Source organism: Cuculus canorus, chromosome 11 (assembly GCF_017976375.1).
Source record: "Cuculus canorus isolate bCucCan1 chromosome 11, bCucCan1.pri, whole genome shotgun sequence".
NCBI classification, from domain to species: Eukaryota; Metazoa; Chordata; class Aves; order Cuculiformes; family Cuculidae; genus Cuculus; species Cuculus canorus.
The window spans coordinates 5,599,772-5,625,905 of NC_071411.1; the positions used below are offsets into that span (position 1 = coordinate 5,599,772).

General features: G+C 36.0%; 1 protein-coding gene across 1 annotated transcript in view; it reads right to left on the reverse strand.

Annotated features, from left to right (window-relative positions):
- Window positions 1-26,134, reverse strand: part of DNAH12 (dynein axonemal heavy chain 12) — a 62,862-nt gene that overhangs the window by 31,725 nt on the left and 5,003 nt on the right. The window contains exons 4-36 of the mRNA XM_009571506.2: window positions 26,083-26,109; window positions 24,983-25,172; window positions 23,625-23,700; window positions 22,635-22,790; window positions 21,786-21,981; window positions 20,095-20,283; window positions 19,212-19,362; window positions 19,011-19,102; window positions 18,578-18,756; window positions 17,669-17,804; window positions 16,673-16,798; window positions 15,944-16,078; window positions 14,802-14,995; window positions 13,664-13,901; window positions 12,945-13,130; window positions 12,382-12,582; window positions 11,071-11,265; window positions 10,749-10,870; window positions 10,336-10,618; window positions 9,711-9,830; window positions 9,179-9,335; window positions 8,769-8,941; window positions 7,905-8,057; window positions 7,396-7,635; window positions 6,853-7,098; window positions 6,425-6,544; window positions 5,600-5,709; window positions 4,555-4,738; window positions 3,547-3,687; window positions 2,551-2,634; window positions 2,279-2,467; window positions 1,489-1,608; window positions 522-710 (exon numbers count right to left, since the gene is read on the reverse strand). Of these exons, the coding sequence (XP_009569801.2) occupies window positions 522-710; window positions 1,489-1,608; window positions 2,279-2,467; window positions 2,551-2,634; window positions 3,547-3,687; window positions 4,555-4,738; window positions 5,600-5,709; window positions 6,425-6,544; window positions 6,853-7,098; window positions 7,396-7,635; window positions 7,905-8,057; window positions 8,769-8,941; window positions 9,179-9,335; window positions 9,711-9,830; window positions 10,336-10,618; window positions 10,749-10,870; window positions 11,071-11,265; window positions 12,382-12,582; window positions 12,945-13,130; window positions 13,664-13,901; window positions 14,802-14,995; window positions 15,944-16,078; window positions 16,673-16,798; window positions 17,669-17,804; window positions 18,578-18,756; window positions 19,011-19,102; window positions 19,212-19,362; window positions 20,095-20,283; window positions 21,786-21,981; window positions 22,635-22,790; window positions 23,625-23,700; window positions 24,983-25,172; window positions 26,083-26,109 (5,298 nt within the window). The remainder of the gene's footprint in view (window positions 1-521; window positions 711-1,488; window positions 1,609-2,278; window positions 2,468-2,550; window positions 2,635-3,546; window positions 3,688-4,554; window positions 4,739-5,599; window positions 5,710-6,424; window positions 6,545-6,852; window positions 7,099-7,395; window positions 7,636-7,904; window positions 8,058-8,768; window positions 8,942-9,178; window positions 9,336-9,710; window positions 9,831-10,335; window positions 10,619-10,748; window positions 10,871-11,070; window positions 11,266-12,381; window positions 12,583-12,944; window positions 13,131-13,663; window positions 13,902-14,801; window positions 14,996-15,943; window positions 16,079-16,672; window positions 16,799-17,668; window positions 17,805-18,577; window positions 18,757-19,010; window positions 19,103-19,211; window positions 19,363-20,094; window positions 20,284-21,785; window positions 21,982-22,634; window positions 22,791-23,624; window positions 23,701-24,982; window positions 25,173-26,082; window positions 26,110-26,134) is intronic.

A 26,134-nucleotide genomic window follows, 5' to 3' on the forward strand; every position in this document is an offset into this window, starting at 1 on the left:
AGGGGACAGGACGAGAGGGAATGTCCTCAAGCTGCACCAGGGGAGAGTCAGACTAGACGTGAGAAAAAAAATTTTCACAGCAAGGGTCATTGGGCAGTGGCAGAGGCTGCCCAGGGAGGGAGTTGAGTCACCATCTCTGGAGGGCTTTAAAAGACGGGTAGAGGAGGTGCTCAAGGACACCGTTTAGTGACAGATAGGAATGGTTGGACTTGATGATCCAAGAGGTCTTTTCCAACCTGGTGATTCTATGAAAAATGAAAATGCTCAAGTTAAATAAAGCACTGGACAGGAAATGCGTGCCCAGCCCATGTGCTCAGTGTGCAGTGTGTCACCGCAGTGTCACAGGACATACCGAGCCTTCCACTCAGAGCAGAATGACCTCAGGTGAACCCATGGGCCCTCAGATTGACCTAAGGTGACCCCAGAATGACCTCAAGTGACCTCAGATGACCTCATGTTGACCCCACGTGACCCCAGGCTGACCTTAGGTGACCTCAGGCTGCAGAACCAATCAATTCTACCTGATACATGTAGTCATAGACCAAGCCTTCCTCTTCCAAGGGACATTCCCATTTTCCCACACTCGCTGGCGCAGGAGCCATTCCAGATTTCTCAGCCAAAGTTTCCCTCAAGAAATTATCAAAAATTATCCTGCTGTCACCATCACATGTTCCACCAATGGACCAGACTGTGGCAAAAGCAAAGCAACCCTGCAAGGGCAAAAAGATGAGTAACTGTCTAAAAAGTTCATATATTATATAAACCTGATTAACAAACAGAATTCTGAAAACTACTGTTCAGCAGACAGGTCTGACAAGAATCCCTTGAATCACCCTGTTCTAAAGAGAATAGAAATCTGATTAAAGACAAACAAAAACCCCGGTTCAAGGCTATGTGCGTATCTATGACAAGAATGAAAGGCCACTGACTGAAGCTCTATGTCACATGACAGAGCCCGAGAAGAGTTCAACCCTGTGGTCTCAGGGAATTTTCTGATCACAAACCACGATTTAGGAATTTTCTAATTCAATTTTAAATCAATATTTTACATTCCATTTTCTTTAGTTTTTCATGACAATAGTCAGGCAGAGCACCCAATCAATATAGCTCTCAAGAAACATCCTTTCCAAGGCAATTTTGCTCAAACAAGGAAATCAGTATTATATCAACACTTACTTACTTCAAGGGAAACAAGACACTCTGCACAAGCTAATTACTTGGTTAGTTAAAAATCACATTCAACAAAAACAATTTATCCCAGTTAATTGTAAAGAACGGTAAAATATTTAATCATATTTGTTATCTGTAAGACCTATATCTCACCCAGGCACCTCCAGAATTTGGGGTCAGGGAGCAAGGAGGTAGTGAAATTGTTTCATGTGTCTCTTATTCCCAAATTATAGTTGCTTTGATTAGTCCACTTATCTTTGACGTCTGGCATACATAGAAACAGATATACATTTTTCTTTAATTGGGTATAAAACCAACCATAATCCATGCACGGACGTTTGTGTTCGTGGGATCTTCTTGCGCAGTTTGAGAAATCAACATTTCAAAAAGCCGAGTGAGAGCTACTACAACATTGGTATCGCTTGTTGGTACCAGTTCCTAGGAGATACAGAAGGATGGGTATTATGCTTTATATGTTCAGTTAGTTTATCTTCAGGAGCTAAAATACTAAAACAATTAGATAACTAGCTGATTCTGAACAAACGTTTGAAGCTAAGATTTATACTGACTTTTGCAGAAAAGACTGTCTGCACTCCTCTGCCTTTGAAACATCAATACATTTAGCTAGTCAATCACGTTCATGGCTACCACGTGACCGCTACAATCATACTTCTTAAAACCAGAAAAACTCCACAGAAGTAACTACAGCAACACATGAGTAAAAGCCTGAGCACTGTATCACGCAGAGCGTGTGAGGAACTACGCATACATTTCCCCTGACACTTGAAATGGCACTTCCCTGTCCAACGTGACTTCCTTAAAGAAAAAAAATACATGTACAAAACGCTCTTGGGAAGACTTTCTACTCAGTGCTTTAAATACTTCCTTTGCTTTTGGAAAGGACAAGGTGAAAACTATCATCAACTTACAAGTCCTAAGTAATATGCACATTTTAACCTCCCAAACTGGATCCCAGACCTGCCCTTCTCAACAGAACAGGAGGCTGCTGCACATTCATTCTCGTTGTTTGTCATCAGAGAACAGCTTCTCCCCACCAAGGCTTATCGAATGGCAACGGCCACCTGGCTATTGCAGGAAAAATAAGTACCTTGCACTGCTTCTGATGGAGTCTCAGTGCTGGTGGTATTAACCAATCAAACAGCCCCTGCAGCAGATCTTGGTGCTCCTTTAAGTTCAGAGGTTCAGGCAGTGTCCTCAACCAAGAGGTAACAAGTGGTCTCCAGCCCAGCTCAGAAGGTTCCAAATAAATCATGCCACAACGACTGACTGTAGCCGGCTGAGGAAAAATTGTAAACTCATTTTATCATACATTTAATACATTGAACTTTGGTTTATATTTTAATTAAACATAGAACTTACTGATGCCTGGGAAAGATCCATTGTTTCAAAAATAAGACTCATCTGAAGGGACATTTGGATGATTTCCCCACTCATCAAACAAAGCTTTAATAATTAAAAAAAAAAAATCACAAGCAAGATTAGAAAAAAAAAAGTAAATTACACTTCCCATCACAGCAGAATTCTATATAAAAGTCAACAAAAATAAGTATAACTAAAGGCAAGGCCAATCCCATAGAACATTTAATTGCTTGGAGCAATAATTATTTTTCTTCAAGCTTCAACTAAATTCTTCAGTTAAGCCCCAGTACTCCACGCGATGCCATGAGCAGGTTCATTACAGGTAACTATCGACCTTGCGCGTGGCAGGATAAAGAAAAGACAGCAAGCAGAAAACAGAAAGGACACCGCCTACTATTGTTGCTAATGCTGCAGCATTCCAGCTGGAGACCCACTGCTACTTATTAAAAGAATATTGAATGTTTTGACACACTATCATCCAGAACTTGAAGTGTCATCCTTAGTTTTTATATTCACTTTGAGGTTCCTAAGGCCTATTTGCAAAAGTGCTGTATGGTTACAACTCTGACTTCATTAATTTTGTCGTTACTTTTGAAAATACAACCATTTGTGTCTTGGGACTGTGTTTAAATGTAAACTGACTAAGCTTGTGCAAGTTTTGAAACTGTGGGATTTGCATTAAATATAATTTAATGTAATTTTTTAAATTTCATTATTTACGTTACAAACTTACAAAGTTACATTAAGGAATTGCTGTGTGTTTAATGTCTTCCAGTAACGAGCCAATTCTGTGACTACGATTCCAATAAAGTAAAGTAAAAAATCCAACTCCCTAAAAAAACACCCAAAAAAGCTTCCAACGTTTTACCAGTCACTTTGTACTCGTTTTCTTCAAATGTCAGGCACTGCTGTTTGCTTTTGTGGTTTTATGCATAGAAGAATATTTTCAAAATGTCACATTATTTTATTTAGGCATTTATTTCCACTGACTGATACCTTTTTGTTGTCATCCAGAACTGTGTTCATGCTTTCTATCCACAGCGTATCAATTGGGCCATCAAAGATAACCCATTTGCGTTCAGGAGTCTCAGATAAGGCAAACTCTCTGAAAGTATTAGCTATTATGCCATCTGTCCACTGGAGGGGGAGAACGTAGGAATGAAAAGTAAGCCAGCGTATATACAAACTTCAATTTAAACAGAAAAGAAAAGAAAAATCTTCCGTTTCCTTTACATTATTTCTCTTTTTTAATTATTTTTCTCTCGTCCTGCAGAGAGCAGTACTGAACTTTGCAGTCTCACTGAGGGTCATGTAATATCAGCAAATTTTAAAATAGTGTTTTTTTTTCATTTAAAAAAATATTGTCACTCACAGACATTCGGCAATTCAAATCACAGAAATGTAGGAGTGTTTCTGCTCTGTCTTACATCTGTTTTTCAGTCACCCTGTTTTTCACCCCTTCACATTCATTTCTTCATATTCTCTAAACTTAAGTTTCACACTCAGAGACTCATGAGATCACAGGTTTTTCTAAACAGGTTTTGCATTACTTTGATTATACTGGTTAGGAACAGACAGAGGGATTAAGACAGTTGAGTTTGGTATGATTTCCTAGCAGGGATGCATATTAGGACAATGACCCTCAGAATATTACTGCTTTTTTTTTTCCATATTTAAATCTATATAGCTGCACAGAGCCCTGGTACTGCATTTCATTGATACGCAAATTTCAAACAAGCCATGAAAGTATTAATTAAAAATAAAACTTAGAGTTGTAATATCACCTGCATTTAAAATCATAAAATTAGGAATTTAACAGTTTACTGTCCAGAATAATGGACTTTCCTGCCCCTGAAAACAACTGTGAATGACACCACGAGCTAACCTGCAGCTGGAACACACAAAAGTGCACTCATAAACCCCATGAGAGCCGCAGCAGGTAAGAAGAGAAGAATCAGATAAAGGTGGGCAATTACTATACAACATTTTAAAAACATAAATTACCTCATGGGATACCATATCAAACTGCCCAAAAAGCTGACCCATAGTGATGGATTTTGGGTTCACAGTTCTAAAAACAACTTTTTCTTCTTCACCATAACCACGCTCGTTCATAAGAGACAGTGTATCTGCCAACACATGTAGAACTGTGGTCTTCCCAGAAAAAGACTCCCCTACCAACATAAAGCTGTTAGATGGAAAAAAAAAATAATGTAATTAATAAATTTGTCTTGCAATTTAAACTTTTACAGACCACACGAAGGCCAACAGCATCATCCATACATTTGAAGCTCATTTTCACCTGATTTTTAAAAAGCAGAACAAGGAAATCTTGTATATATGAAACAAGATTTAGGCAAAAGCATTTTATCTGCATATGCAAATCTGATTGCACAGCCACTGTATGCAAGTTCTCCTCTAAAATGTAGACTTACCATGACACTAGTTCATTTATTTGGTGAATCAGAGATTCTTTTTTAGTTCCCTTTTAGTCTATATAAGCATTTATAACCAAGTTCTGAAAGAACACAGTAGGAAGGCGTATTACAGACGCACATACACACAAAGAGTAATGATTAAATTCTCTTTGTCCATAGTTCAAAATAACTTTTTAGTTGCTCATCAGAGGAATGCAACTATAACAATGTCACACTAAAAAGGATAATTAATGAGCTGAATATCAGCAACCATAGCTAATGTCACATTGTATATATTTTCTCCACACAGTTGCTATTCAGTAAAAAAAGCCAAGAATAAAATGGCAGAGATATGATAACTAATATTTTAATACAGACAAACCTTCACAGTCCTAAGTCTTCACCATATTGACATGTGCACCTAAAATCATTAGGCAGGATCCCATTACACAGGATCAAGAGTACTACAACTCCCCAGACATGCATTCACAAGAATATTGGTACATGAAAAACAACACAAACAGAAACATTTGGTCACTGTTAAGGAGTTTTATACTTGATATAAATAACCACTAAGGTATAAGCCAAAATCACAACAAATGCTGCTTGCGAAACAGTGATGAGAATCTTACCCATGTCTAACAATCATCATTTCATACGTCTGTATCATTTTCCCTATAAAAGCTTCTACAGGTTGGACATTACGTCGAACACAACACTCTCTGGCACATTCCAGAAAATCCTATAATCAAAACAGATCATAATCTTATCACTGCTACAATTTAAATTACTGCTTTAGACTACAGTAGAACAGGTCACCAAGGGTTTCAAATTAATTAATAACTGAAATACTATTAAGAAGAATATAGTAAACACCCCTAGAAAAAAAGTCATTTCCATACTTCATGTGCTAGAACAGGAGTTAAACTACAGTTCTCATCCGGAGAAGGAGGCATATCGCCACTTGGAAAACATCAGTGTGCTTTGGATCCACGTATTTTTAACAAGAATCTTAGTATTTACTGCAAATTTTTAAAAAGTTAGTCTTTTCCAACTTCCTGATCTCCTTCCCAACTATCCTCTTACAAAAGAGCTATGCTTTAATTGTTGTTATATACACAAGAAAAAACAAACTCAAAGCTTAATGTCACTTAATTACGCCCAAAAATTAGGAAAAGAAAAAAAATCAGCAAAAGACCCTAACATTTAGTAAAGCTGCAGATCAATTTCCAGCCTGCAGGACACCTTACCCAACCCTTCTGACATAAGGGACCTCAGACAGGGATTATACTAGAACAGATATTACTTGGTACTAGGTTTCATCACAAACATTCAGTAGTTTTCCTTATCTTGCAGTAACTCACAAATTACTGTATTAATTACACTTGGTTAAAGACTAAACAAGACAGAAGAACCTACAACTATTTTGACCAAGGAAAAGCTACAAGTGTACGTACGCTGTAGTCTGCATCAGGAAGCTTGATCCCAGGAAATAAATCACTAGTTATACCCATGAACAGAGATATATCCTGCGCCAAAAATTTGGGCTCATTCACATCCTTAATTGATCTAAGAAGCTAGAGGAAACAATATATATATTACGGTTCTTATTAAAAAGACCGGAATAAATCGTTCCTAAATTTAAATAATCTAACACGCAACAAAGATCAATTAATTAAATGGTGCCTTTCAGAGGCAGTTAAGCACAACTGTGCTCCCATCAGCAGAGTGCTGGAAAGCACAGCAAGCATTTTACTGTCTTCATTTCACATATAGGGAAACTAAAAAGCGTGGATCAGCAATAAGATACGGTGTAACTGTCTTCAGAACTCAGAACTGTTTGCATCTGTAAAACCCCCTAAGAATTATTCCCTCAGGAACTCACCAATACATCTTCGTTTTCTGTGGGAAATTTCAATTTTAGATTGCCAGCAGCCACCAGCACGGCTTTAACTGCTCGCATACCATAGTCATAGTGATACTGAGAGGAAAGCTGCTCCGAACAAAGCCTGTAGGTCATCACTATCTTCACTGACAGTGACTTAGCATTCAAAAATCCATACGAATAGAGTGAAATTTCTGCTATCAGAGCATAGTTAGGAACCATCATGGCTACTGGTCGGAAAAGGACCTGAAATACATACCCAAAGAAATAGCTTTAAATAATTAATTGATGAATGGAAAGTCATTCAGAACTTTTGCAGGCGATAGATCAGTATTCATCCCATTACAGCACTCTAACTGAGAATAGTAACAGCACTTCGAAAAGAACAAAGTACTGCTGGGAGGGCTTAGTAGGCATTAATCACATCACAAGTATATGCTTATATTGCAGGTGGTACAGTCTGAATTAATATCACCAATACACGTCCCTCAATTTCTTTGGAAAATCCATTCTTAAGCAGAAGCATTTATTTTATTATTTTACCTTCAAATTATCTGGAAGCTCAGAGCGTCCTGCATAACCTGGATTCATAGTAATAGCTACAAAACAGTTGGGGTTAAGCTTCAGTTCAGTTCCTTCAAAAACAAATGTTTCCAGTTTTGTCTGTATGGCGCTCTGGATGCAGAGGATCTGCTGTGCCACAACAGACAGTACCTCCAGTTCAATGCGATTGAATTCATCGAAACACGCCCACGCACCTGAAGAAGCCAAACCTTTGAAAAACTGCAAATGAAGAAAGATAGCAATGATATTTCTAACAGAACCCTACAGGACTCAATAGAAACTGTAAGCTCTTGTTTCTTGTGTTTTACTTAGCAACTCAACAGGATTTTGTAAAGCACAGAATATTAAACATATGTAGAGATCTGAATATAGTCCCCAAGGGCTGCAGACCACAGGTGCTACGTTTATTTCAGTGTATCTGCGAAGTACAGACCCTACAATTTTCATCCTAAAAAGTAAAATTCAAAAGCCATTTATGTTCCATTTACCTTTCCCATTGCCAGGTAATCGAGGCCATCGGAGCAGTTGAAAACAACACACTGAACAGCAACAGCTTTCGCCAAATCTTTGGTAGTCTCTGTTTTACCTGTCCCTGCTGGACCTTCTGGGGCACCACCAAGGTTTAAATAAAAGGCTCCAATCTAAGAAACAGACACAGCTTATGGAAATTATTAAGTACTTCATTCATATGAAATTATTCTGAATTAAAATATTGAATTTAATTGCACTAGGAACTTTCATATAGTAATTGTATCTAACATAAAAAGTATCATTATATTAATTAAAAAATAAACTGAAATTTACTTATAGCTTACAAATATATACAGCATAATTGAATTTTGACCCTGGTAGAGAGTTCTGTTTTAATATCATCGTGACTGTGATTAGTTACTCAAACTTCATTAGACCAAATATTTCAGTCCTTGCTTAGACATATTTTTGAAATTAGATTTGATGCAATTACTTGATTGCTACTCTTTTCTATCTCTGTTTCTCTTTTAATATACTTATTTCTTCTTTTCTTTTTCTTTCTCACACTGTCCCTCTTTGTTGCATATGCATTAACTATTCCATATTCTCTTATACATTTCACTGAAGCAGGAGGAAAACCTGACAGAAAAAATAAAGTTGTAGACTCTAAACAAAAGTTCAGATGTATTTGGCTTCCAATTCACAGTTACAAGGCCACATTTATACGGACAAGCACCAGAAATTCTGTATTAAAGACTGTGGTAGGCAAAGGACAAGTCTGACAGCAACTGAAAGCCCTGAAATATGGCTCTAAAGAACAGTGTAATAAATACTAAACTATAGTAAATACAGTATTTAGCGGCACTGGCAGAAGATCATACCAAGGTGCGATAACATCTGTCTGTAAGAGGAGTAATGACAAGGCGTGGTGAGTTTCCAAGGTATTCATAGGCATATTTTACGTTGCAATTAATGATGCAGACACGGACGTTCTCAAGTTCCCAATAATATCGTAGTTGTGCAAGCCACTGAAAATCTGTTTCACTCTGCACACCTGATAAACACAGAATTGAAAGCAATCATAAAAGATGTTTTAGGTAATTGGATTTTCTATTAGGTTTAAATTCAAAACAGCTTTGAAATTGTTAATGTTGATGCTCACATCCAAATCCACTGACACGCATACCCTAACACTGTCGTGTTCCAGGCAGCAAAATCAAATTGGTTAACTACTTTTAATGAACTATGTATTAAGACACATGTGAAGAAATTTCTTTTAAAAGAAAATTACCACTTTCAATCATATCCATAATGACGTCTCTGGCATGAACATCAATAGTAACCAAAGCACCCAGCGTGGTCCTTGTTTGCTTTGACAGTTTTCCTCTAACCAGCTCTACAATATCATTAAGTTGAAGCTGAAGTGTTTCATAATAATCTTTTAAACCCTAGGAGAAAAAGGTGATTATGAAACCGATTATATGACAGTTTCGACTGTTTCAGACTTTTTCATGTTGGCTAAATATCTTAATGTAGATTGCTGGTTAAGCCCTTCTTCCGTACTCTTATGGTTTTGCATCATCTCATTCACTGTTATGCATTTATTTTGCAACGCTAAATTTTCATCTATGCTTGCTCTAAACAAGAATATTACCTGAATCAAAGATACAAAGCACTGTACACACACTCATGTAGATCGAACTCATTTGATCTTTTTCAAATTTTTTTTTTAATTGTATAAAAATATTTGTCTAAGCAAAATCCATGAGCTGAAATGAAAAATCCATAAAGATTTTTTAAAAAGATTATGTATTATGAAGTACCTCTGATCCACTGCAAAGAACTTCATGTACCTCACTTGTCCAGAACATTTGAGACACACACAATACTACTTGTCCAGGCCACTCCAGAATCCATCTTTTTCTCTCAGTCTCCAGATATGCCTGAAAGAGTTAAATGCAGATACAAATACAATGTCAGTGCACATATACCACAATGTACTACAGAAGCATATAATGTGATTCTACTAAAAGTATTTACTAAAAAAAAAATCATTTTCCTATTTTCAAAGTTTAGTTAAAAATAAACTCTTAAATGCTCTTTTCCCCTTACATTTGCAATTTGTTATCAAATAATTTTAAAGGTTCTTGCAATTATTTTTCTGTATCATGCAAATACTCACAACTTGTTGACTTCGTATAAAGAAACATTTTCTGGCTAACTATTTTCTTTTGAGTGAGTGCTACAGGAAAATGACTTGATTTTTACTCAAACTAAACCCTTACTTAATTCACTGGCCAATAAACAAAAGTCACTTGAACGTGGTCCTGGCCCCATAACTCCATCAACTCTTATTTTCAGGAAGAATTTTAGGAAGCCAAGAGACAGCCTTAAAATAAAGAAAGGTCTATGTGTGCCACAGTTATTAAATTATTACAAACCCCATACCATTCTTGATCTCGCAATAACATCACGTATACTTTTCAGCATAACATCTTCTACTTGAATTAACCACTTCTCCACTGCACCTCGAGCTTCAGAAGTAGAAATGGTTGAAATCAATTCTACACACTCGCCTTCAGAACTATACATTGCTTTAATATCCAAATTGGGAAGGAAATGCAGCTTAGCTATGCCTTCAAAACACTTCTTCAAGTGAGGCTGAACTCTGAGAGGATCCTTAGTCTCTGACAGAATCTCCAACATTTCATCATTAGACAAGAAAAAGAAGCTAAAAAAAATTTTAGAAAACAGAAAAGAAGAAAAAAGCCAACTGTATTATCAAGCTACTTTAAACTCACATTATAAACAATAAAAACTTGCAGAACCTTTGATTCTTAAATAGCCAAAATTCAACATACCGGGGAAAGAAGAGACGTTTTTTCTCAAGATAAGCATTAAGCCCTTTCATAATTTTGTCAAGAAGCTCATTACAGTTCTGAAGCTTCTCCAATAATCCTACCAAGGAAGTAGCAACAAGAACCTGTAACAACATCCACATGCAAAACCGAAGTTATAAATAAGTTAATTAAAGCAGTAGGAGCTATTCAAATAACGTACTACACTGTTTTGTTCCTGGAAAGCTACTGATGTAGCTCTTCATTGTGTAAATTCTGAAAACAAAGGCATTGACAAAACAGAGATACACTACTGTTTCCTTTTAGTACTGTGTAAATTCCTTACCTTTGGGTCTGTGGCACAATTCTTCATAACATCCTTCCAATGTCTATCCACAGTCTGAAAGAGACGCCCCTCTTCTGGCATTTGTTGCATAATATCTTCAGAAGAAAAAATGGGTTCCAAATAAAGCCACTGTGCTTGCACTTTCAGCCATTCATCAATAATCTCTTGAGTTTGAATTAAGCGATTTTCCCATTCCTTAATAGATATATAAAGAATGTTACCTTAATATTGCCAAACAAGTAATGTTAGAGACAATAAATACAGGAGAGGTAGAAAGGTAGACACTATGGTGCTCTATTCACCAACTAGAAAACAATATCTAGCAGAAAACAAAATAAAGGAAGAATATTCAGGAGTATTTAGCTGCTTCTACATATACAGATGACCAAAGGAGTTCAGAAAGTTTCATTTACCTGGAAATTAATTTCCCAAAATGTGGTTATCACTTTAGTGCTACGATCTTTTAATAACTTATTGATAAAGTAATACTCAGGAGGCTACCAGTAACAAATTGTTTCGTCTCCCTACAGCAAGGAGCTCTTGGGTTTGCAGCTGAATTACAGTAGGACACATGAATACCAGAAAGGCCACACCAGATCACAGGAGAGATCCAGTCAGCCCAGTATCCTGCCATAAACTGGACAATAACAGGTACCTCCAGAAGACATCGGAGAGGCTGCCTGTAAAGGGTAAATACTACCTGTGTTCACTGAGACACCTTGAACCTGAAGATTTCCTACATAAACCAACAAACAACTAGCAAGGGTAACTGCAATGCAATTTCGACAGCTTCTCTCCTGTCAACAGTGATGGTGTTAGCACCACAAAGACTACTCTAGCTCTGAAAATAGAAAAGCTGGGAGAAAGCGATCCCATCGTTGTTCTGAAGTCTGTTTACAACACCTTCTCCCAGCCCTCAAGAAGTTTCCTCACTCAGATGCAAACACTACAGTTCAGAATTTGAGTTAAAAACTCAAGGGCTATATCATTAAATAGTCTTATTAACAATAATCAAAACATAATTTCCAGTTGTTAAGAATCAAGGTTTAAAGACACTAACAGAAGTATTGACTTTGCAAAGTGGAAAAATATTCACATCCTCTTGGTTTTACTTGAATATGAACAGAAGAAGGAATTCTGACACAGAAATAATGTACGTGGGACTTACACGAACTCAAAAGAACCTTGCTGAAAAATCAATGATAGTATTTGATTAACAAGTCAAATTATAGAACTGTAATACAACTGGCATACTCTTGCATTATAGTTACCCTTCAAATAAAAACAGTTAAAAAAAAATACTCATCATACCCTGATTTCTTTGTCAAATGGTTTAATGAAAAGCGATCCTCTCATTGTTTGAGTTTTCACAATCTGATCATCAAGAACAGTTTGAATTTCATTCACCGAAGACAGAATACGAACACCGGTCTCGCGATACACACTTGTACTGAAGGAAATTGAATCCCAGGTTTCCACCATGGCATGCATTGCTTTCTCTAAGGAAAATTCCTACAGTTTAAAAAGGAAAATCTATTTTAGTCACTGCATTATTTTTTTTCAAGGTCACTAATTCAATACCTAAGCTTATCTAGCTGAATAAGCTATTTTGCTTCACTGATAAGTTAACTTCTTGCTATTATTTTTCTTAGTAGATCATTCTCTATCACACAGAAAGCAGTACACTCAGGAAATAATAATTATATAACATAAGCTACAAATTTTATACACTGACTGGTATCATCTAACAGGTCGAAGTCTCACCAAATCTCTTCTGTTGCATAATGGCAAAGACAAAAAATTCTAGTCAGCCATAAAAGTCTTCTCCAAGAGACATGATATTATACTTTGTGCTATCAAACCTCTGTGCTTACCTTGCTTGCACCTACACTAATAGCTTCAAACTCTTCCAAATAAGGGGCTAGATTCTGCTTTAAAATTTTTCTTAGGGTGGTTCCAGAGTCTGGTGTTAAATCATATCCTATTATATTTGACATCTGCTGCCAATGACGAGCTCTTATTCCAGGGTTACAAAAGATAATCACAGTGGGAATATTTTCCTAATTGAGGAAAAACATACATAAGGTAAAAAATGTGATGTGCATAATTTCTTAACTTTTTAATCATCTTTAATATGCATTTAATATGCAGCATTCTGCTGCAGTAATATCATTCCATTCAGTTATCCATTCCATTTCTAAATCACTGTAGTAAATTACTGAAAAAGAAATATAAAACTATTAAGCACAGCCTTAGCAGAAAGGAAAAAAGGAACAATTTCTTAGCTATATTAAACTGGATTTCCATTAATGTAACCAATAGTCCAATTTCAAAATCCCAACTACATCCAAAAGCTACTTTTTTCCTACATGCATCCACTCTTCCAACAATTCACATTCCTAAAACTGCAAAGAAACCCAAATCGTATTTTATTAAAATTAATCGGATGGCACAATCTGGAAATGGCAATTCAGAGCTCTCCCTCTCTCTGTAATAAGAGAAGCCTCTGACATTGCATCATCTACCCATACTGAGTGCTTAATTTAGCATTTATCCCTCAACATCAAATCAATATCCCCTCACTCTTTCATACCTTAAAGTCTTTGATTTGCTGCAGAACTGAAGAACACATTGTAAAAGTTGTATTTGCCTTTGTTTCTTCTTCTCTCTTCCTTTCTACAGTTCTCTGTTGTAATGGCTTTTCCCCCTCCTGAATTTTCTTCTGCTTTCGTTGGAAGAGTCTTGACAGTTTGTACATCTCCCTAAAAAACTCATCAACCTCAGCCTCCATGCTTTCCCCATTTAGTTCCAAAAAGGTACCATCCATCCATCTGAGAAAAACGACAAAGTTAGAAAACAGAATAAAAAATGCAGTCCACAGCTAATTAACATAAATAACATGTTATTCTGCAACACAAACAAGACGTAGATTAAACAGCTATTAAATTAAAGCAAAGTTTTTGTTTCCAGTTATTGTCATTCTACACAAAATTCTAATGCACAACAGTGGCTCGATCACACTCTTCTGTGTATTTGCGTAATTCTCTCGTCAGTTGCATACTGAAACCAAGTAACTGCATGGATTGAGTAATACTCAAGCTCTGGGCAGAAATCAACAAACGACATCAAAATATGCTAGGTCTTTGTATAATACTTTCAAAAAAATCCATACTGCCTAGCCATGTCATTATAATGCCAAAGAGCGCAGGAACTGGGAAACAATCTCACTTAATTTAGACTCAGACACACTACAGTTTCTGTGGGAGGATGTAGCCACCAGACAGAAATGTAATCATTTGAGCACATCTACATGGCATTTTGGACAGCCTAACCTAGGGTTAAGAATGGTTTTCATTACATACAGATCTTGAGCTTTCTATTTAAACTTCTTTTCCTGGTATACAAAATTGTTCACAATTAACCGATTTTTTTCTTCCTAATGCTCTTCTTTCATTAAGCTTGTCTTATTGTAGGCTTTACTAGCATGACCGATATATTTAGAACCCATTACAGGATATATTCCTCTGCTGTACATGAAAAAAAACACTGACATTTTTTCTAGCTGGATGAAAAATAACAACCCAATAGGTAAGTTATATTACTATTATATTTGGACTGATAATAATGGATGTTTATAAGAAAACAAATCCATATTCTACATCTGATATGAAGTAAAAAAGCATGAGCATTTTTCCCCTCTCACTCGCATTTAGCCTCAAAAGCTGAATTACCTTTTTTCTGTTCGTTGCCATTTCAGTATAAGATTAAAAAGTTTCTGATATGGTTCAATCTTAACTTTTAAGTCATTGAGGAGTGGGAATTCACTCAGTTTCCATTCGAGCAGAGCCTCTTCTTTATTAATGAGAGCTGCTGTTTCCTCAGCCTCCTGTATGCGTTTTTGTAATGACCTCAGGTCAGCCACATACTGGAATGAAATAATTGTATGTCTTGAGAGATGACTACATTATGCTTTGAATAGGTATCAAAATAAGATATCAAAATCACATTTAATGACATTTTAGAAAACCTAAGTTAAAAACTCATCTTCTCATCCTTATATAGACAAACCGTGGATAACCCAGATTAACACTAAGAAGAATAAAGTTGGTTTTAGCATTACCAAATGCAATAGTATAAAGCCATTTTCAGAATGTTTTAACATTCACTGTTCCAGGAGACAGGCAGGCACGTTTTAAACACCTGACGTTGTAAAAGCAACTGGGATTTATTAGCTCAGGATTTCTGGTTTGTACTTACAAGTGTTTTGGTTTTTTAACAGTGCAATGGTGATTTCCTCTAATTAAAGTGCAAGACATGCTCTGGCAATTATAAAATTCTTCTAGAAAGTCACAAAGATTTGGGGACAGTGGCCTGGCCTTCATTAGCAGAAAAATAAAGTTTTGAGGTTCGTAGGAAAAAAAAGTCAAATTGCTACCAATCACTCTTTCTAACCTGCTATTTTTTCCTTCAGTTGCTCAATATATCAAAAACAGAGAAGGAAAGTTTGATCTCACTGAAATTATTTGCAAATAATAACACTGGGGCCGGAATTCCATGCACTACGCTTCATATTAATGAGATTGAAAAATAATTCACTTTATAAATCTGTAATATCTCAGTCCTTGCTGGGACTACCTATCAGCTAATATAAGCACAACTTTTCAGTAAGCTTTCCTTTAAATCAAACGTTATTCCCAAAGTAATACAAAAAGGGGGAGGTGAAGGTGGGGTGTATTTTCTGAGCCTGCGGCAAGAAGATAATAGAAGTTTTAGTTCAGATTTCTAACAACAACTGATTCAATTCTAAGTTTATCCCACGACCTCTGCACAAACAGAACATTTCTATCCATTTTATACTGAAGTCTAATCAGACCTGTTGCATGCAATCCAGTTCCGAGTATTCTTCAAACTCCGCTGCAGAACACGTCAGCTTGTCTAATTCCACTGCCATTTTCTCATGTTTCTCTTTTAGTTCTTCGTTTGCTTTATGTTTAGACTGTTCAATCAGCTACAAAACAATTGATTTTTTTTTTACAGTAAAAAAGCTATGTAAACATGGTTAAGTCCTTTCAATGATTAATATACGTAACAGCATCCAAATTAAACATTCAGCACAAGCACTCAGACAATAACAACAGAGATAAGTTACTATCCTTACAATAATTGAAATCCCATCAGGAGTTGCTTTCTGTATGTCCCATTTAAATACGTGCTCTCCTATTGACAGACAAAACAGCCTTTTAACTAAATGACTTCCCGCCCAGCATTAACTCTTATTAAGGGTCTGGCAGTTACATTTTCAGTACTAGTCAGCTGCAGTCTAGTGAATTTACACCTTCCTATGAACTGCCTAGTACTGACCACAAACAAATTGAGATAATAAGACCTGGCAAAGGTTTTAAATTACAGTGATAATTTTTAAATTACTCCACAAAAAGCCCTCCGTTGATGTCAAAATCTGAAAATATCTATGTATGTCAAAATCACTATGGTTCACATTACACGTGTAAACACATTTAGCCTGCTGAGGAAACAAATAGCACAAGTAAAGTGAAAAATCTAAGAAGCCAAAATATACCACAAAGTAAGAAAAACTTCTTACAATATCATGCTCATCAAAAACAGGGTTAATCTTCTCTGGCCATGACAGAACTGCTGCATTCAGTTCAATGTCTTCAGGAGCAAATAAAAAAACATCTAGGAAGTAATTCATTCGCCGACAGCACTCCTATAAAAAGAGATTTCACAAGACATTAGGTATCATAGGTCTGTTCAAAATATAGGATAGGACATTATCTACAAAGACAAATCAGAAGTCTACTTTTTACGGACTTTTCAGAATTCAGAGCTACTTCAGCCAACTGAATGTTCAAAATTCATATAAAAAGTTATTCAAATCCCTGCCTCATTTTTTAGTTTATTTCTCTTAACATGACTCCTGTGGCCTGTAAATCTACATGCAAACCCCCTAATATTATTAAAAAAAATTACATAAATTCCAAAAAATAAACGTGTGTGATATTCACAGAGCTGTTACCAAAACAGAAAATCTGATACCTATAACCATTACACAGAGTAAAGAGCTTCTTATCCAGTAATGTTTCTGACTGATCCACACCTCACACAATTATTCAGTTTTGTTCTCTGAGCACACACAAAGTACTACTGCTAATGTGACATTATCTACATTCTGTTCCAATAGGAAATTGCTTCTTGTGTTTTCAAAGTCACGAGTGTGTTTATACATAAAATCCTCTTCACATTTCCATGTTACATTTTCACATATAGCTTTTTAAGCAGCTCTGAAGTCTCCAGGCACAAACAATAAAATGAGTGTCTTACCATCTGCTATGATTTATGACAAGCTGCATTTCCCCACTGACATTGCAGAACATGTGGGAATGGGGAATAAGAAGGAAAGACATATGGCAAAGAATGAGCTGGACTACCCACTTCTGTCTGAAGTAACACTGCAGGTACAGTTTATTCACACATTCAGTGTGTTCAGACAAAAGGCTCTACAATCCAGAATGAATTCTGTATTTGTATAGGTCAGCACAGTCCGTTAAAGATTAAGAAATAAAGGATGGTAATTTACCTTGACCCTTAACAACAGATCCTGAATACCTTCGGTTTTGGCCTTCTTTATGTACGCTATTGTTTCCATCATTTCCTCTGTTGTCTCAGGAACTTTTAATGCACATTCCCTAATTGCTTCAAATTCTCTACATATCCTGTAAGTTTATTTAACATAAAGTATCAAACCATTAAGGTTTAGTTTAACTGGCTTCAAGCTTAGCAGTTCAAATTACTTCTTTAAGTATTACCCCTGCACAAACTCCATTACTTTACGAAACAAAATACAGAATATGAAGAATTCAGTCCAGAAAAATACTGTTTATTAATTTATAATAATTGATTTATTTGGATTTTGGGTTATTCTTCTGCAATAAATTCTTCATTTACTTTTAAGCACCTGAACTTAAGTACAGTATCATTAGCGTAACAAACACTTTCTTAGTAAATATTTGGTCATTTTGGTAATGTGGAATCACTGTAGAACTCGACTATAATTGTTCATTTTAACCAAACAATTTAATATTACTTTACTCATGCTTTAATCATACCTGCCAATTAACCTTCAGAAGTGATCAGGATTATCAGTTATTATCTATGAAAACCTAGAGGTATGAGTCAGATAAGAGGATCTAGCGAGTCTTTCCTTTGACAGTGCAGTAGTACTGTATTTCACAGTATAAGAGGCAGAATGGTAACAAAGCCCTTTAACCTTTTAGTTTCCTCATTATCCAAGTATATTAGCAAGTTCCCCTACTTTTTTGAGTCTCAAACAGAGGAAGGAATACATCACCTGGTGCAACTTGCACAAGATCATTAGTTAGCCAAGAATTTTCATTAAACAGGAATATTGGTGTTATTTGCTTTTTTTCCTCCGTATTTCTACTATGTATTTAACACACAGCATTCTCAAGCAAGAAGTTCTACTTACTTTTCATTTTCCTCTCTGTGTTCTGCAACTATTCTGTCCATTAGCATTTTTGCAAAGGTGTTTGCCTTGCTAGTCAAACCGTATTTTAATTCCCCACAGTTCAAACATATCATAGGGAAATGAGCCACCTCAGGTAAACTCAAGAGTTCCTTCTTGAGGGTGAAGAATTCATCTGTGAACTTCAGAACAACGTTAGATTTTACACTTCAGAGCTGTTGTTTAAATACTGGGCTACATTAATAAGCATTACACATAGTGGAAAATATTTTTTTCCATTTACCACAGGCTTTTAGGGGGAAAAAACACTTACGTTGTAGATTTGTATGCAGTCAACATCATTTCTGGCTAAAAACTAAGCACCCACTATCCTCTCTTCCCTTTTTATTATTGCTGTATGTAAACATCACATACAAAATGTGGAAATAAAACTTACTGCAGTATATTCATCAAAACTGTGTTCTTCTGCCTCAAATACTTCTATCCTTGCCTGTGCAGATCCATCTACAAGCCAGCCATACCTTTGAACTAAAATTCAGTAATATCACATTAATGCTATTATAATGCATACGCTACACAGTAAGTTCTTTAGTTCAAATAAGTAACACAGTTATTTAAACACTCTTCTATCACTCACCATAGTTTTCAAAATATTCCTTTGGACCTTCTAAGCTGTCTCTGATGGTTTTTTTCAGTGTAGATGTTGCCCATGCTATGACATGATTAGGAAGCTCAGTGTCCAGAGTTGCAGTGTCTCCCGTTAGCCAAGATTGTACTGTTTGGGTGTTCTAACACAAACGCAAGTTCAGGTCATTTAAATTTCATAAAGCAAACAGTGATATATATACTTGAAAACTAAGCTGCACTTTGCAGAAGACATCACGTCGGAAAAGCATAAGACCCTATATGTGACCAAGGCCACGTGCTTCATACACACCTAGAGTTCTTCCTGAATCAAAAAGTTTAACAGGAAACATGTAAAATGGACAACATGATAATTACCTAATCTTACATAAAATTCACTTCCAGCTTACATGCAAACACACAAATCTAACTCCCAAAACACTCTCTGGAAGCACCACTGTGTATGATTAAAGGCCAACACTCGGTCTACAGGAATACAGCTACTGCCCCAAGAACGGGTGTCTAACCCGTGGTGTTATGTTCCATCTAGTTTTCTTTCCTAGGTCAGTTTTCAGTCTGACATCTATTTAACAAAAAATCAGACAATTAATTTGTAGACACACACATAAAATTACAGATTAAAAGAGCAGAATAAAATAATCACTAGCAGGTGCGTCCATTTTTTCTGAACAAGGAATAAAAAAAAGGACTCTCGGAGCCTGGAGTTCTACTGGGCATCAAGATTTGTGTTGTGACCTGCAGAATCTCATGGAAAATAAACACCTTGAGTTGCTTTCCATTTCCCATTACAATGGTAGTCAAAGTCCTAAATTACTAATATTTTCACATACTGAACAACTTAGCCATTACATATTCAAATAAAGATAAAAGCATACCGCAAAAGTCTGTTCTATACGTTTTACTACAAACAGAATTGCTTCTTCTAGGTCTTGGAAGCTTGGATAAAACTCCATTTTCTTTTCATCAATGGTCAATTTCATCTTAAACAAAGGTAGACAATTTCTGTCTTCAGGATCAAAAAGTTTCACAAAAGCTTCAACCGTTCTTCTCAGTAATTCTTTCAGCTAGATAAAGACACACAGCACCTATTAGTTGAAAGAGCAGAAGGCCCCATTCCACCTTCCCTCGATTCAGGAATCTAGAATTTTCATTAATTTCACTTATACGGACTGATTCATTAATAACTGAAGTAGTGTGAACTTTTCTAATGACTCCAGTGAGTATTAATCCCAACCCCTAAATGTAAATTAATGAACAAGTAAACAAATATTTTGGGAAAGCCCATGCATTTACTTCTGCTACAAAAGCTAAGTTTATGACCAATACATACTTCAAGTATAAACGAAATATCTGGATTGTATTTTCCTCTGACTTCTTTTTTGTAGTAAGATGATGATTTGATTAGACTATTTTTCCATTATTTTTCTACAAATCCTAAAAATGACTGCCTTTTTGAACCGCTGAACATATATATTCCCATCTATTATTATACAAGGTCTGACACAATAAAACCTTACAACATGTCTGTAACTCTTCATTTAACAAATTAAGAAAATCAACTACAATCAAAATAGGTCCCTTCTGAGCTGACACACAGCTGCATCTGATGCTGCCAATGTTCAATTATGCACATCACTTTCTGAAAGGCTGTGGGGGATCTCCGTCATTTTTGCTTTCACATCTTCTATCAACCAAAACTGAGTTCCTTTGAGCACCGACTGGATCATTCTATAAACATCTCTTTGTCTCTCCCCTCCCACTCTTGGTTCCCAAGCTACAGGGTTAGTCTCAGGGGGGTTTGTGTCAAACCTTGTATTTTTAAATAGGACAATGTAAACAACAGATGCTTTAAGTTAATTAGAAGTTAAAGGATTTCTAATTTTCAATAAACTAAGAACTTTGAAAAACAATTGTCTCAGTCTGAAATCAGCGATTTCATTTAAATGTTCTTGTTTTATTATCACTAGGAAATAAAACAATTGGAAATTCCTAAAACAGAAAGAAAAATAACTGAGAAACACTTCATATAACTTCCATCTAGACATAAATAATCAGGGAGAAAGAAATTGACTTGCAAACCATTGTGGTATCATTTCCCACAGAGAAAAATTGTGTTTAGAAATTTTGCAGAACTCTAACCACTCACATATGTGCTGCCAGAGCTAGACTTTCAGTCTGTTTGTGTAGGTATGTTTGCTTTCAAGTGAGACAGACCAGGTCTTGTTCATTTTTCTAATATATGACATATAATTGTAATGCCAGGATTGGCAACAGGAAGGGTCCTGAGAGCACCGAGATATTTCCTTCTTTAGGCTAATTACATTCTAGTTGGTAGAATTAATAAATTTTATGTGTCTAAGATGCTAGAAGAAAAAAACGCAGACAAAACCACGCATTTATTTCAAATGAGGGAGGTTGAAAATAGTTTACACTTTGAATACTGAATTACATGCCACAGATGGCCAAAAATGATTAATTAAACAGGCCCCATATCATATAATGGGCTGACACATTAAAATTACCTAAATCTCACAATAAGTTTATTGCAGAGAGGAAAGATTTTTACCTGACTAGACATAAGCAATGCCACACACTTATAGAAAGAGTCAATCCGATCCAACTTTACACCATTCAATGCCTCTGTCTGAGTAAAGAGACGGATAACTCTTTGATACCACGTATTCAATATCTTCTGTTCTGCTTTATGACAGCTTAGCGAGACATTGGTCTTTAAAGATTCACAGTCAATTGGCCCTTTCAGGCTAGAAAAGAAAGTTACAGGTGACTTCATAAACAAAATTAAAAAACCCATGGAGTAAAGTAACAGCAATCCGTAGTGTTTTACAAACCCATTTATTTTTAGCAGAAAGCACAGTGGGAACATAAGCATCACTTCTGTACACTTAAAAGAGGAAAAAAATACCCCAAGCCCCAGGAAATAAAGAGCAGTAACTAGGGAAAACATATTAAAAATTACCTTTTTGAAAATTTTGAAAATTAAAAGTTCCAAGACTAAAGTCCAACTGATGAAAACTAGCAAGAAATTTGATTGTTAGGGGTAGCATGGAATTCCCAACCGATAGCAGATGTCAATGATTCAAATGCTACTTCAATCAGGGATCATGACATTAAGACTAAATAAATAATGAGGAGATCTTTACAGAATTAAAGGCAAAACATAAATCAAAAGGGCTAATACTTCCAGCAATTTAAGCACTAATAAAATATTTATACATAACAGTGAAGAAAAGTTAACAGTGTGTCAGTAACAAGATGTAAATTCTCAAAGAATATTAAATGGCACATTGAAGAAATTTGTTATACAAATCCCCTATGATCAATAACAGAATTGAACAAATTCATCTTCACCAGTTTAAAAAACCTAGACAGGTTAATAATTCAAAACCGACTTTACCTGAAACTTGAGAAATCCACTATAAGAAAGGTAGAGAAAGCTGCATAACCAAACTCCAGTAGCTTTTTCATTGTGGGGTGAAGAATGTGCAACGAAACAATTTCATTTTTTGCTTGGATAAAACTGTTATGCCAGGGTCTAGAAAAATCCAGGCCTCTGGAAAAAAGAAATGCAACCATCAAAACAAACAAAAAGTGAAGAGGTCAAACGATATTTAAATAAAACATTCTTACTTATAGAAAGCAGTATTAAAAATATTATTCCCTAACATGAATAGTTATTTAAGTCCCATACATGTATCCTCAGTACAATGCAGCAGAAGCCAAAAAGATACTCTGATCAACCGTGTTTTACACTCCAGAGTATTTTCAGATGACCTCTCTTCCTGAAGTTCTTTCAATGTAAACTTCGAACTTCAACAACCGCTGACAGGAAGCATTTATCATCAATAATTCTAATTATTGATGATACACATTCTAATGCTTCAGCAAATCGTGCAATTCAGATAATCATATTCTGTCTACCTTCTATTTTGTCAGTGGATAATACCCTTTCCTTTGGTCTCACGGTTTCACCTCATAATACCAAAGCCATATGAAACCTTGGCATTAGATGCAGTTTTAGCACATTAAAGTACTGTATGGTGTTGCTGTCTGACAGTAAACTGCCTCATACACACACGCTTTATCCCACAGGTGGCTGCAATATGACTTCAGAGTCTGGGCCACAAGTGTCCTTTGCAGTCCACAGTGCTACTCTATGTAACTGTAACAACAGCAGTAATTATTCTTATTGCTAAAACTACGTAAGGCATTCAGATATAAGATGTTCAAATGTAAGATCCTCTACAGACAGAAAAAATGTCTCATTAAGGGACTCTACGCCAGAATTAGCATTATGCTATAACTCTGTTTTTGCAACTCGGCAAGAACTTCACTCATGCAATCAAGTGTTTTGCCAGTGGGTTATTTCCTAACTTAATCCACTCACAGAGGTAATGAAGGCAAAGGTGCCTCCTTTTCATCTTCGAGTCCTTTTACGTCTGGTTTAATAAGAACACTTCGCACTATGGGGAAAAAAAATAACATGTATGAACATTAGAAGAAAATCAAGCCATACTCAATATGCACTGTATTTCCTCAATCTTCCTCCAGGCTGACCCAAGCACATAGTAGCACAGAAAGGTAACTGTGTCATTCACGTTTTCAAAACACATTCCCCTAAAGGGAACTCAAAAGCACAGCTTCTGCTATAAGCTATACAGCCTCACATGGCTTAATTCCAACTCTGTCCCCTATTCATGAAGGTTTTCAGATAGACTAGTGTTTAATAACTAAGTACTTTCTTAAGTAACTTCCTCGCTGAGAGAATGGCCAGTCACTGGAAGAGGCTCCCCAAGGAAGCGGTCACAGCACCAAGACTGTCAGGGTTGAAGGAGCATCTGGATGATGCTCTCAGTCATACGGTTTAGTTTTAGGTAGTCTTGCAAGGAGCAGGGAGTCGGACTGAATGATTCTTATGGATGTCTTCCAACTTGAGATAGTCTATGATTCTAAGTATTTATGGCCATTTGTTTAATATAATTAAGGTGGGATACTATAATTATCCCATTGATGACAGTACGAAGAATTTAGTCCCATGTTAAATTGTATATTTTTCAGTCTTTGTGTTTAAGAAGATCAGCCATCCACTGAAATATTAAAATTTGGCTCAATTTGATATAAGATACTACAAATGTAAAAAAAAAAGATATTAATACATTATTTCAAGAGAATACTCTTGCAAAATTCCAGTTCACTACTCTTTTAAAAAAGTTGAAAAATCAAAGTGAGTTTTATGAGTGATAGCTGAAAACAACTAATTATCTTTGCAGATATTTAATGTGAGCTTTCTCATGCGTAGAAAGCAGTGTCAGAAAACTTATTGATGTGTTTGTGGATGACCAGCTTAAAACAGGCTGCTGTTCCTGAAGAGGAAAAAAAAAGAATGATTAGTACATATAAAGTTTCTGCTTTCCTCAGGGATACAGTCTTGTATCACATTAACTAAACAAGTTAGACTTTATGAAATGAGGTCATCAGCAATCAACCCTCTTCTCTCTCTCTCTTTGCTTGAACTGCACTAGTTAACCTCTTACTAGACCAAATAAAATCAGCAAGTTTTGCCTTAAACATTACAGTTAATGCACATTTGATGAGGCAGAAAAAGAGAAATTGGTGGTTAATTACAAAGATAATGCTTGGCTGAAAGAACAATCTAGACAAATCATTTTGGGGGGGAGAACATGGAACAGCTTACAATATACAGCAAAACATCAATATTAGTACAGCGTAGCTTCTGGTACTTACCCATAAATCTTCGCATGCTCATTTCATAATCCATTACTATCTCCTCTAAAAGCTTTTCAGTTAACAGTTCCCCATCTTTGCCTTCCATAAGCGACTGTGGCACCAATGTGAGAATGGACGTTAGCCACTGCTGCTGAATAGGAACCAGCGGATTACTCTGCACACACTTCTTCATGAAGCCATAGTTTGTCTGAAAGGATAATACCGTCAGAGGACTGATAACTGGCTACATAAACATTTTTGCACTAGGCTTGACAATGAAGTCTATTATTCACCATTTCTTATACCTAAGGGCAGGCAAGCCAATTTAATCTTTTCAGTATTCATTGAACAGTACATTAAAAGCTACTCTGTGGCTGGTAAGATGGTTTCCCTGCCTCTGTGCTTAAATACAAAACATTGTACGTTTTAGCATGGCATTTTCCTTCGTTCCCTGATGCAGTTTACAACTGACAATAAAGCAGTTCAAGTTTCCTGTATTGATTTTTGAACAAACATTTACATGGCAAAAAGTAAGCACAAGTGGGGCAGGGGGAGGCACGGCCAAATAAATAGGGTTTTGTGCTTTAAAGTAATAAGTTTGTTATAAAACAAAAAAGGAATCTGAATCTCTGTAGTTTTCGGGATGAGTTTATCTAACATCAGTCAGGAAAAAATAATATATGTTCACCTGAGCTACTTAAAATAAATATTTCAATGGTAATTTGAGTTTTAAGTGGCTCTTTGAGATAAATTCTTATTTTAAAAGCTATACACAAATTCCAGGATTTGTGTATGTTCTTCAAATCAGGTGAACAATGTAAAAAACTAATTTTTGTACAGGTTCAATTACAATCTGTGGCCTAAATTGAAGAAGTTCTGAACCCTGTTGGATTTTTTTCTAGGTAATGATCTTTAACTAAGGTTTAGATTAACACTTAAATTACTGATAGAGATACTTTCTGGAGAGAAAAATAACTTCCTTTCCATTGCTTCCTATTCCATATTCTCCCAACAATAAAAGCTTTCCCTGTTTAACCACCATTGATTCCACATAACGTACTCAGCCCCTCTAGAGACCATTCAGTCTTCTACACTAAAAAAAGCAGAATTTAACTCACTCTTTGTTTCCTTTGTTCACTGTTCATCTGCAAAAAAGGAACAGAAAGTCAT